This window comes from Dermacentor silvarum, chromosome 5, assembly GCF_013339745.2.
Source record: "Dermacentor silvarum isolate Dsil-2018 chromosome 5, BIME_Dsil_1.4, whole genome shotgun sequence".
Taxonomy (NCBI): Eukaryota; Metazoa; Arthropoda; class Arachnida; order Ixodida; family Ixodidae; genus Dermacentor; species Dermacentor silvarum.
Genome location: NC_051158.1, coordinates 14,501,530 through 14,516,097, shown reverse-complemented (window position 1 = coordinate 14,516,097; position 14,568 = coordinate 14,501,530). Strand labels below are relative to the sequence as shown.

The 14,568-nt window shown below is 45.5% G+C and overlaps 1 protein-coding gene across 1 annotated transcript; it reads right to left on the bottom strand.

Annotated features, from left to right (window-relative positions):
- Window positions 1-1,152: 1,152 nt before the first annotated feature.
- LOC119452914 (luc7-like protein 3) lies at window positions 1,153-14,383 on the bottom strand. Its single transcript, XM_037714874.2, has 8 exons — window positions 14,206-14,383; window positions 13,501-13,607; window positions 11,582-11,714; window positions 11,092-11,307; window positions 10,025-10,197; window positions 8,363-8,934; window positions 8,088-8,148; window positions 1,153-1,632 (listed from the first exon to the last, which is right to left on the bottom strand). The coding sequence occupies exons 1-7, from the start codon at window positions 14,308-14,310 to the stop codon at window positions 8,117-8,119; spliced, it is 1,338 nt and encodes a 445-aa protein (XP_037570802.1). The 5' UTR covers window positions 14,311-14,383; the 3' UTR covers window positions 1,153-1,632; window positions 8,088-8,116.
- Window positions 14,384-14,568: the final 185 nt, after the last annotated feature.

Here is a 14,568-nt window from a genome sequence, read left to right as displayed (position 1 = left end):
AATGGTAGCGCCACCTGTCACCAGTATTGTAAAGTGCGGCTTCCATGCACAGAATTTGCTACACATAATACTAGAGGGAACTGTGGCACTAGCATCTATGGTAGCCAGCATAGGATTGATGGTTGGTAGGTGGATTTGCTTAAATTTCATTGATCCTAGCTTCAAACAGCCTTGCGAATCAATAATTTTCAATACTGTTGCATTGCAAGTGCAACAAGTGACATGCATGTTCAGTCTTATTGCCTTCTGTGTTTAGGTCTGCTTCGAAATCTAGACCAATAAAGGCAAATAGAGTAAAGCCACAACAATGATCTGTACTATGTTTTGCCACAAGCATCAACATCAGACAATCTTTCCCATCTTCGCTGAACAATCAAAGCACCAGCATTCTCTCTAGTAGTACTGGTAGCAAACTACTATTCTATGTTTCCACAATGTTACCTCATTTCCTCACAGACCCCCCCCCCCCCCCCCCCCCGGCGCTTGTGCCAGAGGAAAATGTTCGATAAGGTGAATATTGTTTCCAGTTTTGAAGACCAAGTAGATGTCAGACCAATTTGGGGCACGAAGGACCAGAGTATCTGGTCACTTTCGTCTTGTTGAATTAAGGCATTGTCTAATTTGACAAGGTCTTCCAATGCACATAGGATAACGAAAAGGGAACCAAAATGAAGCTTTACGGTAAATGTGGGCCAATCATGGAGACTGTGCAGTGCAGTCTAAACAACAAACTACATGGTACACTGATGCACCAATGAAGACCTTGTTTTCTTTAATGTCCACTGCTTGGGGGACCTGGCAGCATAACTCCTTTACATGGCCTCCCGTTTAACATTTCGATTTTCCTCGCCACACTTTATCCCCTTCCCTGTTTGGGATGAGCTATGTATAAAACACTACCAAGGAAAGCAGTTGCAGCTCTGGAAAAAAGTCCCCTTGCTGAAACATTGGCTCCAGAGAGGTCTTCTTTTTGACTGCTGTTGGGAAATACTAGGCACATACCTTTCCATTGCAGATGTTGCCGCTTCTTTAGTGCTGAGCGGGGCCCCACACAGGTTCTCACCAGTCCAGAGAGCTTTGTGGCAATGCCCACAATTCCCAACTGTACACCAATTTGGCGTGAAGTAAACCACACAGCAGCCGAAACAGTAGCACTGCTACAACACCACTCTTTATTTCTGAACTCCGCTGCTGCAAGTGCAGTAACCTAAAAACAAAGTAACTCGCTTACACTCTGCAAATGCTGTGTTCGTGTAACTGTCCACATTAATTTATGACAAAGCTGATTCAAAGAATGGAAGGAACGAGTGATGAGCACAGTTTGTTATGATGGCAGAGGGGAAGGAAAGGACAGAGAAAGGAAAAAGAATTGGTGAAAGGGAACATGTGTTTTCTTTTTCACTTTCTCTCTCAACTAAAGATGTGAGGCAAACAGAAAGCAAAGGAGCACCTTCTTTCGGTGAAATGGATGGCGGCGGCGGCTCGGCGGGTCTTTTTGTTCCTTGCTTTTTTTGCGGCTCCAATGCCAGCATGCGTCGGGCTGCCCTCTGGGTGTCGCTGCCGACACAATGCCCCCAGTGTTGACGCTTCTTCTTCCAGTGCTTTTCTGCTTTCCAGGTTTTCACCAGAACGCTGGAACACGGAAGAGAAGTCAAAGAGCGTGAGGAGTCCAGTGGATGCAATGCTTCATCTACAGTTTCGGACTCTGTGGTGCGCTTTGCTTTCTCTCCCCACGGCACTGCCCTATGCATTCTGACTGTTTAACGACCTTCTAATGATGCCCAGCTTGCTTGTTAGCCTAAGCTTAGTCCACAATATTATCCGTGTCCTGCTGGACTGTCGTCGAACATGTTTACTAAGTGCGTGTCACGTTGGGCTCGAGTGAAGCTCAAGACAAATCACACACACCGAGTACAATATTATGTTGATCCATGTTCTATTTAAGGCCCATATGGGCATTACATAGAAAAATATGTAACACTACCCACTATATAACTTCTGCTACCTGACATGCTACTAAGATTGCTTTAACCTGTGCATTCATAAATCGTACGTCTGCACAACCGTGTGCTAAGCCAAGTTAATGCATGTCACTTATCTATGTATGCGTGTGTTAGCAATACATAACATGCCTGGCTACTTATCAAAACATAACGTTTAAGCACAATACTTTGTCAATTGGTGAATGCCTCAGGCCTTAGCTTGTTTGAATTCCTAACACTAAGCCATGCACACTGCTGCATGATGTAATAAAACAGATTTCCTATTTTTCACTGTCTCCTGCACTTGCATATTATAACGGTTGAAAGATTCAGCTACTGCCAGCATTCCAATGCAAGGCTAGCAACAAGGCCTACCTTAGCCTTTTTTTTTTTTAAGCACTAGTTGCACATGTTCAACAGTTGAATGCTTCAACTCTTTCAAGGGCCTGTCTAGCATGTAAATCAATTTCCACTAAATGCTTCGTAGCACAGAAGCTGCAGATAGCTCACAAAGTGTCCCTGGAAGTTTACAAAGCTAAGCTAGACACCAAGAAAGCAAATGCCTTGGAGAGAGAGCATCCACGCCAACGAAACATCACCACAAGGACATTGTAGACGCCACCACACAAGCAATGTTTGGCATCTCGGTGACGGGGTACAGAAAGATCCAACTGCAAAAGCGCAGGCACCTTTCCAAGCTAATCGCGATAGTTTCTAGTGTTCACTTTTAGTAGAGAAAAATCGGGTGCTAGTGTTTGTATGACGGAAGTACAGTCAATCTATCCAGCACTGGAACAATTAGCCCTGGTATAAATAAACCCTCGCATGCTACATGGATTTACCTAACCATCACCCTTCTTGGCTTTCGAACTGAATATTTCAAATTTGTTGAAGATCATATTCTGCAGTTTTATGTGCCAAAACCAAAATCTGATTATGAGGCCAGGATCAAACTCTCAACCTGGAGGTCAGCAGCACGTCACAACCACTGGGCTACCGTGACGAGCCATTTCAAGTTTATTGCATGGCAATGATTAACACAGGCACTCATTTCTAGCATCCTACATTTCCAGAACACTGCAAATAAACAAAATATTTGTTTTAAGTTACCAAAAAAAAAAAAAAAACCACCTGTGGCGAATGTTACTGCGCAAATGTAATGTAGGTCTAGCAATATACTCAAATGTGGCTAACAACCTTTGTGGTTAACACTTCTGTTAAACTGAAGTCTAAAAGCATCCTCCCAGCCTCTTTCTTGGGCAGTTGTGTACATGTACAAGAATGAAGCCATGCCAAATTGCAGAATTCCTGTACTACCTAAACAGAAGCATCACACCATCCACCGGCAATTTTAGTAGGCAATACCGTGGAGTTTTAACTTTCCTTTTTTTTTTTTTTAATACCAGTGTGTTTCCATCATGGACCAATAAGTAACTCAAAAGATGCCAAACATTTCGTACAAACTTGCGTGCCGGCGGCTGCAAGAACAGTTGCAGTGAAACCATGTGTGGTGGAAAGAAAAATAAAAAGACAGACTGCTAAATGCGAAATTGTGAACAAACAGCAAACAAGATCCAAGCAGTAGTGTCTGGAGAGTGTCCAACAAGAGTGGCATAAGCCCACCTGTGTGTCAAGACGTGACTCTGGGGGATGCCGTTGCCATTTGCCCGAGCGGCCGCTGCATTTCTTCGCGCGGCCCAATTTGTTACATCATCACGTTACACAACACACTTGCAACAAAGCAAACGTATCTCTTAACTAGAAGGCAGAGAAAAAAAAATCATAATAAATCAGCGCCACATGTAAGCACGGAACAGTGGGATCCATAAACTAAAGAAAGCAGGAAAGTCGTCGAATGCGTTAAATGATATTAAAACTGCAAACAACTTAGCCTAAGATGCCAGTGAAACATTGGCCCGTCTTCAATTTGCAACAGACACACCGTCTCTAGCCAAAACTTTCATACAGATAAAAACAACACTCGGTGTTCGCAGTGCTGCAAGAGATAAGAAATCTCTGTAGAGCTTTTTCTTTTCACATACAATGCAGTAGTATCAAGGTGCCCAGTAATCTTGCTCTGCTTTCCATGATCATTCAAACTACTTATAGGTGCGCTATAATTTCTATCGACCACTTTCCGTGATTTTGACTGCACGCAAGCTCCAGGCACTAAGATGCAAGGGTTCAGGATGGCAGCGTTTGTCAATGACAGTGTCATGTCGTGAATCATGTGCTAAATTTATCACGTTCAGTAGCTCAATGTATAGTCAACCTCAAAAGTTTATGGAATGCAAGAACTTTTTCCATGCAGGAACTTTTTCCATGCAGGTTGTGAACGTGACCAGCAAAACTGTACGCTATTTTGTTTACCCATACTGGTACAGTCGAACCAAATTATAACGATCCCAGGTATAACGAATTATCAGTTCTACCACATTTTTCTGCATTTACGATTTTCAAACCTAGTCTTAAATAGTTTCAAAGCATGGAAGCGCGACACGCCACCTTGCTCCAGTCCAAAAACGTGACGAAGACACGTCAACTGCAGGAGCGTCGACGTGTCTCGAAGACGTGTCGATTGCAAAGAGTCGGTGGCGGTTACAACATTGTTATTGGGAGATCACAGTTGCTCGATGCTTCGTTTACATCACTGCAGATAATATATTTCGATAGCAAAGGCTTCAATACTTTGTACTTTTTCAGCCAAAGAGACAGAAAATGTAACTTCGCAGCTCTCGGTGCAGGTGTGGAAGATGCTGCAGTTGTAATAGCACACGTACCTTTGCAAAGTGCTAGCATGCCGCAGTTGTTCTCGCTTCCAGCCAACTACAACGCTTCTCTACTGTGTGCAGAATCTACTTGTGTCCCGCTCGTAGTAAAATATATCGAAGCTTGTGAAGAAGAAATAGCGGCAGCTGCATTCGTAGTTTTGAAGTGACGAGTAATCGAAAACGACTGGGCGCCATTTTGAAAGAGCTACGACGGCACATTTCGTTCTTTAGATGCCGTTTTTAACGGAAACTTGGAAGTAGATGCGGTTAAGTGCAGAACAAAAATTAAAGTAACAGAAAATACGACTTTCGGACCAAAGTTGTGCAGAATTATAACTGCAGATGCCAGATTCAGTGTAGTTAATTTTTGCGCATTTTAAAGGGCGAGTTGACATACGAGCTACTCATACAACGACCACATTTGGCAGAAGTATAAAGTTCGCTATAAACAGGTTCGACTGTACAAACTGGAAATCCAAATATGAGGCTGCAGAAATATGCAGCTTTTTCTCGGACCCCATGGTCTGTAAACTTTTGAAAGTGACTGTACACGACACAAGCTTCCTTGACCCCGTCATATCAGGATTGCATCATTTTGGGTGTTTAATACTAACAGTTTTGTGCACTGCTTAAAGTACGTGGTGCATTACTTTAAAAATACTTAAGTTAGCTGGCTTTCCCTGAAGATGACGTGGTCCACTGTCTCTGCTTGCACTAATTATGTACACTAAAGCTCCATAGATTCAGTTAGAACTAGTCTACGAAGTCCCCACTGACCTCTAGCCTATGTTATTAAGAGTGGCATGCAGAAAAATACTAAACCATTCCGTAACACTCCTAGCAGCAAAAACATTGTTTGTTCAGGTTATCACAAAAGACAACAGATCGCCTTCACCTGTGATCTTGCGCACCATCTTGCCGCAGCCCGAGTGAACAGAACTTACTTGTGAACAGTGATCAAGGCACACTTGGGCACGATTGTACGGTCATCATCACGCATAATGTTTGGGGAAGTCATACTTTTGGTGCCAGGTAGCACCAAAACCTGCCACCTCTGAAAGTAAGAGCCCACTGCTTCAGATGTCGTGCAGCAAATTGCTTCTCTTTTTCGCGCTCGCTCGTACAACCCAGCTACCCGCTTGCAGCATGCAACCTGAACCATGCACCGAGCCGGCTTCCGCGAAGGCGGTCTTTCGCTGGTGTATCTACAGCGCGCGCACGCAACAAGCAAGGTGTTAACGCAAAAAAATTACCAAGCCCCTGAACTTGATCCGCACACTTACATGCATTAGGCACAATCGAGCCTAATGTCCGCTCTTGATGAGGCTTGCCGACAGCTTACTTTCCTCGTGCCAATTCCACGAAACCAATTCTGCAGCTTGTCTTGCATGGCTGTTAATTTCTTTACATAGACTTCCGACATTCCCAGCTTAGAGCTGAATAAGTACCCTAATGATAATGGAATTGGCGTTTTGTAAAACAAATTCGATCTCTCTCGCCAAGATGAACTACCGGCATTATATCCCAGGACATCACCCACCCCCATCCATTTATGCAAAGCGTCTACATATTACAAAATGCACTGAGTAAGCACTCAACTGTGAAAGTGCCTCGCAGACCTCGCAATGTTTTGACAGTGCGACACTTAATGATGCAGACAGGCAGTGACTATTGTAGCAGCATTTCATTGTTTACTTGTCAATGTTCTTAGTTGTCAATATTTATGCGTTTACTTCAGAAAAGTGCACATTTGTCCCCAAGCACAGATCGACGAATGCAAAAAAACAACTTATAGGACTCAATAGTTGGTGAGCTTGCCAATTTGTTCACAAGTGATATGACACAAGATGATGCCACCTATTTACTGTATTTATTCAAATATAAGGCGACATTTTTCCCAGAATCCTTGGCCTCAAAGTCACCCCCCGCCTAATACGCAAATTTTGCTCTTAGGCGTGGCTTCACGGCATTGCAAATTTCTCCTTACAGTGTGGCTTTACGGCAGTGCACGCCACTATGCTGTGAAGCCACACCAAAGGCAGAATTTGCAGATAACTCGCACTAGGTGTGGTGAAGCACCCTCCCCCTATTTCATGATCACCATTTTGCGTTCTGGCTGTGTTAGTAATTCAGCATTTCAGGCAATTCCTGCAGAGTCTGAATACTAATCCGTTGGCTACTTCATGTTGCCTTATATTAGTGCGCATACTGAAGTTCCTTTTCTTGGTTCCCCTACTGCACCCTCGCCTTATAATCGAATAAATATGGTAGTATTACTTCTGATAGAGAAACCAATGCCTCTATTGATAGATTTGAGGGCGAGACATAAAAGCCTTTATGAAAAGTGTTTATGAAATGTGTTGGTTCTTTGTTACTTTCAGCTGACTTAACCATACCCAGAGACAGTATCTACTACTACTACTACTACTAAACTTATTATTATATCCTCTGAAATGGATGCAGGTGATAACCCGGGATATTGAGATATGCGATTTTGTTACGTGCAGAACAATGTAATGTGCACTTTGTCGAATAGTACTCTAAGATGTTCCTTTCTTACAAGTCGTGTGGCGAAGACTGGATTCATCAGATACTAATTACTGTGCCCGAGTGTGCAACATTTGCCATTTCACATCTGCCACCAACACAAAGGTTCATGCATTAGCCATATAAGTATATAAAAAGAGAATAACGTAGCCATAAAAATTGCATGTAGAACTTGTGCTGCATCTATGGTGAAACGAGATATGCCGCTCGATCGGTACAGTAACCCCGCAACGCACAATGCACGACGGCAGTAACAGTTAATGAGAAGACGACGGTGATTCGCCCTACGCAGTTGTTGTTGGTAGGCCATACCTGGTGCATTACTCGCCTGTTACGAAAGAACCCTCGCTCCGAAACTCTCGCTTGCTCTCGAGACGGGCTCCTCAAGCTGCCACGCAGCCGCTCCGCCGATGGGAGAGGGGGGCGAAAAGTCGCAAGGACACACACACGATGGAAGAAGGTACACCAGCAGGTCTGTCTTCGGTCGCTTCTCTCACATCGGTCTGTCCTTTCGCAGAAATCGGGAACCAAGCCCCGACCCCGCCTGTCCACAATGCATCCGAACAACCCCAGTGTCCGTGCCCACCCCGCACCCCAACCCTTTCACAACAACAAAAGGGAGAAAGGAGAGGTCACCACCCATGACAGGAACAACACAACCCCAGCGAGAAAGCAGAAGGATGAAAAAGGATAAAATGAAGATGAAAAGTGCCCAGTGAATAAAGAAAAAAAAAAAATGCGAAAGGGAGGAGGAAAGGCAGACACCTTCTGCCGCAGTGACACCTACCTGCTGTCCCCAGCAACTCACTTGACATCTCAGTGACGGGGGCTGGAGTCACCATTGCTCACTGAAAGAAACAAATGACAGAGTCCTTTAGAAAAGCGAGGAAAGAGAACAGCACAGGCTTGGTACTCCCATCAGTTTGAAGGAGGCAGATGTCTGCAAGGGCCTCATCCTGGACATTTCACTTCCATAGGAGGAAATGACCAAGACAAGGATGCATGCTACAACTCGGACCATGGTTAACAAAAAAAGCCAACGATTTCTACAAGCATGCTCACCCCTAGAAGATGAGCTGCGGTGAGAGTCACGGTCACTCTTGCTGCTGCTACTGCTGCTGTGGTGCTTGTCCCGGTCGTGTCCCGACGACCGTGAATCCCGCGAGTCTCGATGGGAGCTGCGCTCACTCCTACTGCTCCGGTCGTCGTCCCTTCGACTCCGGTCATCATCTCTCCGACTCCGCTCGTCGTCCCGCCGGCTGCGCTCTTTCCGCCGCTCATCATCACGCTTGCGGTCTTCGTCCCGCTTGCGGTCATCCTCCCGCCTGCGGTCGTCGTCCCGCTTACGGTCATCCTCCCGCCTGCGCTCGTCATCACGCTTGCGCTCATCATTTCGTTTCCGATCATCGTCCCGTCTGCGGTCTTCATCACGTCTTCTGTCATCTGTACGCTCTTTTCGATCGTCGCGCGGGGACCTACTCCTGTGCCGCTTCTCGTCACGCTCTCGTCGGTCGTCGCGAGCTGGTTCGGGTCCTCGTCGGCTTCGAGTTTCGTCTTCTTCGCGCCTCCGCCTCCGTTCCCTTTCGCGTTCTCGCTGCTTCTCCTTTTCCTCTCGCTCTTTCTCAGCGCCGACCCTGAAGGAGAGGGAACACGTTTGTATTCAACCTTCCACACTGGTCAATATCGTGCAATAGAAGCCACGCAAGTGATACACTCACAAGATGCCACGTTGAGCAACAATGGAGAGTACAAGCTCCATGTCGGTGGCGTTTTATACTGGTGTCATGGGTAGCAGTGTCGATAGAGATTGGCTCTTTTGTGCAAGCTGCAGAAGGGTGCCAACTGCACTCGAAAGTGCCCCGCCTGACATCAGTTAACAATAATGAGAGCCTGACGTACAGTCAACCGCAAATTTTCACAGCCTTCGGCATCTCGGAAAACAGAAAATTTCTGAGCAGTTTGCGACCGTAACCAATAAAACTGTACGACAGTGTGTTGCCTGCACACACTGGTACAGGCTGAAGCTCCGAATACTAAGGCTGCGGAAATAATCAGCTTATTCCTGGACCTCAAGGTCGGCAAACTTTTGCAGTTGATGCACATTTTGCTGGTCGCTGGCTGCCTGGCACAATTTGGAATTACGCAGAATGTTACCAGGTGTTTGTGGAAGAAAAACTACCATATTTACCTGACTGTAACAAATTTTTTTAATGATTTGCATTAGCTTGAACTCGACCCTCACGTTACATTCAAATAACGTCAGAATTTACAATTTTAGAACAAATCTAAATTCTGCAGTTTTTTACGTTACGTTGGCAAACTGTACCTTTACATCTTGACTTAATCCATAGACAAGTCGACCGAAGTCAAAACTTCTTTTTTGTTGGAATCGACACCATTTTCTCTGTGCGTGTGACCGGTGTTACAATTACAGTGCTGGATTACTTTGAAGCCTTTCACACTTCGCTACATTCATTCGCAATGTTACGGCGACGCAGAGCGTTAGGTATGACGGCCGCTTCGAGAGACGAGTAATTTTGATGACCGAGGAGCTGGGATACTCCACCATGGCTCGGCATCATTGAGTCGATGATTCTCGGATGGTGGCACCAAATCCGCGACCGCGTCACTTCCTGCGCCTGTCTGCCATAAGGCCAGCCTCCTTCCTTCGACTTGCGACAATACGATGGCATCGACCGACAAGTGTGCTACCGCAGTTCCCACTTGCTCACCACAATCTCCTCAACGGCTTCCTTGAGCTTGGCGTAGCCCATGTGTTGCTTGCCCATGAGATGGTCGTCGACGCGTTGCTGTGCATCGCCAACGATGAGGAAGGCTCCACAGATGTCGCACACTTCCATCTGCTTCTCCTGGGCAGCTGCCAGCTCTGCTGTTTGCTGTGCAGTAGATAAGGCAAAAAAAAAAAAAAAATTACACTGCAAATCGTCTGTCCAGCAAGGCAAATAAACATTTGCTTAAATCTTATACCCCAGTCACACAGGTCACTCTCGATTGCAATCAAGCCTGATCAGGATTTCTCAGTCACAATTGGCTCCTTTGAACAAGCTTTTAAAGGGAGCCAGTCACGATCGAGAAATTTGATCCTGATCGTGCTGAATCGGGAGCCAACCACAATGTAAAATCACAAGCATGATTGAAAGTGCCCCACATAATCGGGGTATAAGAAACCCCATTTTGTTCAGAAGAGTTGTCCGAGGAACCAGCATGAAGTTATTACAAATGGAGTTTCTGTGTTCCAACAGTAAACCTAACATACAAGACTGTAGTGAGCAAGAATGGGAACATCTCGGTTTTGAATGTTCTGGTACTATAGACCATAGCAAGATGCAGTATTCACAGCAATTCATGGAAAAACATTGGATTAAAAGAGAATTTACAGCCAGAGACATTTGTCAACAACAAGTGCCACTTCAGCTGGAGATTGCACGGGAACAAGAGGGCATGTTTTGTTAGGTACGTTGCAGTGTCCATCCAGAGGACAATGAACACGTAGTAACCCTGCCCATGGCAATGGGATTTAGAAATAGTAAAGGAAAGCTTCATGAACTTGCAGTGGAGATTAGTAAAATACTTAAATATAGGTGGCACAAAAGCAGGGAACACGAAAGAATAGATTTTAGAGCAATAAATCTTACACTCTAAAAACAGTTGCACCCTTTGGGGTGCATTTTTGCCACAGAACAATAATCGTCATCTGTCTTGCTTGCGTTTCCTATCTTGAAAACTCTGCACTTGCTACTTTCCTGTCGAGAACGCTGTGGGTGCCTCACCTTGAGCCAGTGTGCTTTGTCGGAGTCCTTGTCGAGGGACTTGCGCTCCTCCTTGAGCTGGTCGCAGAGCTTCATGACGGCCTGCGCCTCCTCAACCTTGCCCTCGCAGCCAAGCTGCTCTACTTGCTGCAGCAGGCCCTGGATACGCTCGTTCAGCACAATCACCCGCTCGTCCGTCGGCGCCGCAGTCTCCTTCGTCTTGATCACCACACCACCCTGTAAACAGAGCGACACCCCCAAAAACACACCATCCTCTTTTGTCACCAACGCACTACACAACAAACTCTGCTTATGCAAAGTCCATTCACAGCTAGTTTTTTTCAACTTGTCCACACTTTCTTCTGCTTGTTCACTGTAGCACATCAAATAAATAATGACATTTAATCGCTCTAAGCTACATAGTTTGAGGGTTCAGCAGTGTTCCCTCGAACCCTCGATCTCATCAATGTTTCGCTGTGCCAGAAGAGGTTGCCCAATTAACTGTTCTAACCTCTTGGTTGCTCAGCTGCAGTCGCTGCCGTGCCCTCCGGATGCGCTTCTCAACGTCAGAGAGCATGGACTGGCAGAACTGGAGAAAGGCATCTTCGTAGCCTTCCTGCCTGTATCGGGGGCTCTCTTCATACCTAAACGAGAACAAGACAGTAGGGCTGTGTAATATCATATATCCAAAAGTTAAATTGCTAGCCTGCACAAGCTTACAGGTATAACTCATACCAGGAAGCCCAATGACTTCAATCAAATAACGGTGTCACACGATTACATTTGAGCACGATCAGGCCCAATCCAGATCGAGTGCTGCTACACGGTCACTTTTGCTCACGATCTTGCTTGATTTGGCTCTAGACAATCACGATCGGAGGCTGATGACCACATAGTCCTCAGAGTTGTCCACAATCAGCAGACAATGACGGCCTTACCCACAATGACGAACAAATTATTTTTATATTATGACTTTTACAGCATATTTGATTCACTCTCAGCACATGACTCACTTTAGTGCGCTAGAACTCACCCACACCATAGATGCCCAAACTCAATCCGGATCGCTGTTGCACTATGCAACGACAATCATTGTCGATCATGGTCAAGAAATTCAATCTGGATCGGGCCAGATCGAGATCAAAAGTGACCACGTGACACCGGTATAACATAGCGTGGACAGGCACAAGTTCAACACTAAATCCATTTTGGTAACCTATTCTTACCAAGCTCTCTCTATTCTCATTCATATGACGACAAATGGTTTAAGATTATTATAAAAATTAAATAAATAAAAAGAACTTCACTCTCAAATTCCGTGCCAATACCTGGGCACTGCTTTGTCACACCCGCTACTGTCAAGAATTTCAAAGTACCGTACTCGCTTAATTCTGACACCCTCGGCTGAAACACGTGTTGCAATTTTCACATGTGAAAAAAAAAAAAAAAGCAAAATACAACACCCTTGATTGTTGACACCAGATTTTTATTAGAACAGTGAGACAGCAATTTGTTCTCACTCGGAAAAATAAAATTTATTGCATCAGGGCCACAGTAAAAAGGCATCACTCGCTGTCGCTGTCCCAGGCCTCTTTATCGCTATCAACAGGATATATCTTCTTAACCCCATTCCAGATTGGCAGGTCATATTTGGACACCACCTATAGCAGTTTATAGTCATACTTTGCATGTCATTTTAGCGACCCTTTCGAGAAAGTAAGTGTGCATTGAAATTGAGTAAATACGGCACGCTATTCTCTTGTGTTTGGACAATTTTAGGGGCAAGAAAAGTTATCAAAGCTGGCTAGGTCGATTCCCCGGTTCTTTTAAAATGCAACATAATCTATGTTTTTTGACGACTGATTGAATGGACCAAAGCATTTTATTTAATGAGGGTATGATGGGTGAAATGAGACTCGCGATTATGTTTTGATTAGAAGAAAATCCAACTAATTACTGCTGCACATGCTCAACATTTTTTAAAAATTTAATTGAACGACAATGAACATACCTCCACAGCAAACCACCCTACTAAACTGCGTATTTCATGACGTCACAGCGACCTGTTGCAAGTACGCCAGGGTGTGATCACTTATCTTTTGTCTCCCTTTACTAGCTTGCCAAGCCTTTAGTCATGGGAAAAGCGGCCGTATTAATGTTGCAGAACTGCAATTACTAGCACAGCTTAAGTCAAGTTTCGTGTCCCTTTAAGGCATACAAATCGCTCAATACACGCAAAACACACACGCAATGAAAACCGATTGACCGCTGTAGCCGACACGAGGTCTCACACGCGACTCCAATCAAACGTCACAATGTACCCACAACGCAAGTGCGAGCGTGCGCAAACCAGCAGTGTAATAACAAAACGACGACCTCCTCTTTATATAGAGGAGGAGGTTTATAGAGGAGGTGATGAACAAAACTTACTCCCTCTTCAGCCTGTCATCGTGAACTTTGTTGCACGGACCCAAGTCTGCTTTGGTGTTGACGAACAGATCATTAGGGCAGAACTTCGCAAGAAAGTGCTTGCAAACCTGTAACAACCCAACGCCAGTGATTGTAAACATGCACGAAAAACGCTGAGGAATAACAGGAAACGCGTCAATGGTAACCCGAGTATGCCTGCACGATAGCATCGCGTCGTTTCACTCCATGCACTGCTGCATACAACTGTGCGAGACTGCACCGGTCTTGACCGCGATGTTTAAGCTTATTTCCGAGCCCAGCTGATATCTTTGATTGGTACATCGACGCAAGTGGTTGCTACATTATCAAAAGCACGAACGAAGAGGCGCTAAATGACACCGGAAGCTGAGTAAAGGTGGGAGGCGCGCGAGAACATGCTAGCTATGCGAGCGATGGCGTCCACGGTCTCGTCCACAACGTCTTCGCACATACGCATACAGCGCACTTCGGCGCCAAAATTTTTACTTTGCATAGCGTCTCGGAATCGAAGAATAACAAAGGAGACCGGCTACACGAGCATAACAAGTTACGGCGCACATTATCGCGCCTTCGCGTACCGGCAAGGGAAAAAAATAAATAAAAGACACCTCGAAGGGCAGCCTGTTCCGAGAACTGAACATTCGCATCCGCGATATGGGGCAAAGGTAACAAATCGCCAGGGCTTACATCGGGGTCTTCCCAGTTGCAAGTATTCTTCTTCTCGGTGGGCGCGAGATTCCTATCCCGGCCCATTAATTCGTCGAGAAGTTGTTTTGCTGAGGCTAGCGCCATTTTCGATCACAAAAAAACCTCCGGGGGCTCTCGGGGAAAAACCTCCGGCTGCCTACGTTGCTGCGAGCCTGCGATCCAGACCACGTGACCTAAAGAAGAGGTCCGTTCGATTCGCCTGCACCACTATGAACCAGTTCACGGCGGTTCACTGCGGTGCAGGCATGGTGCAGGCACAGCGCGACACTCGCAACGAATGCCAAAGTGCAGACACGGTGCAGGCGTTATGTCCGACTAATGTGCGTAAGTTTGAGAAGTCCT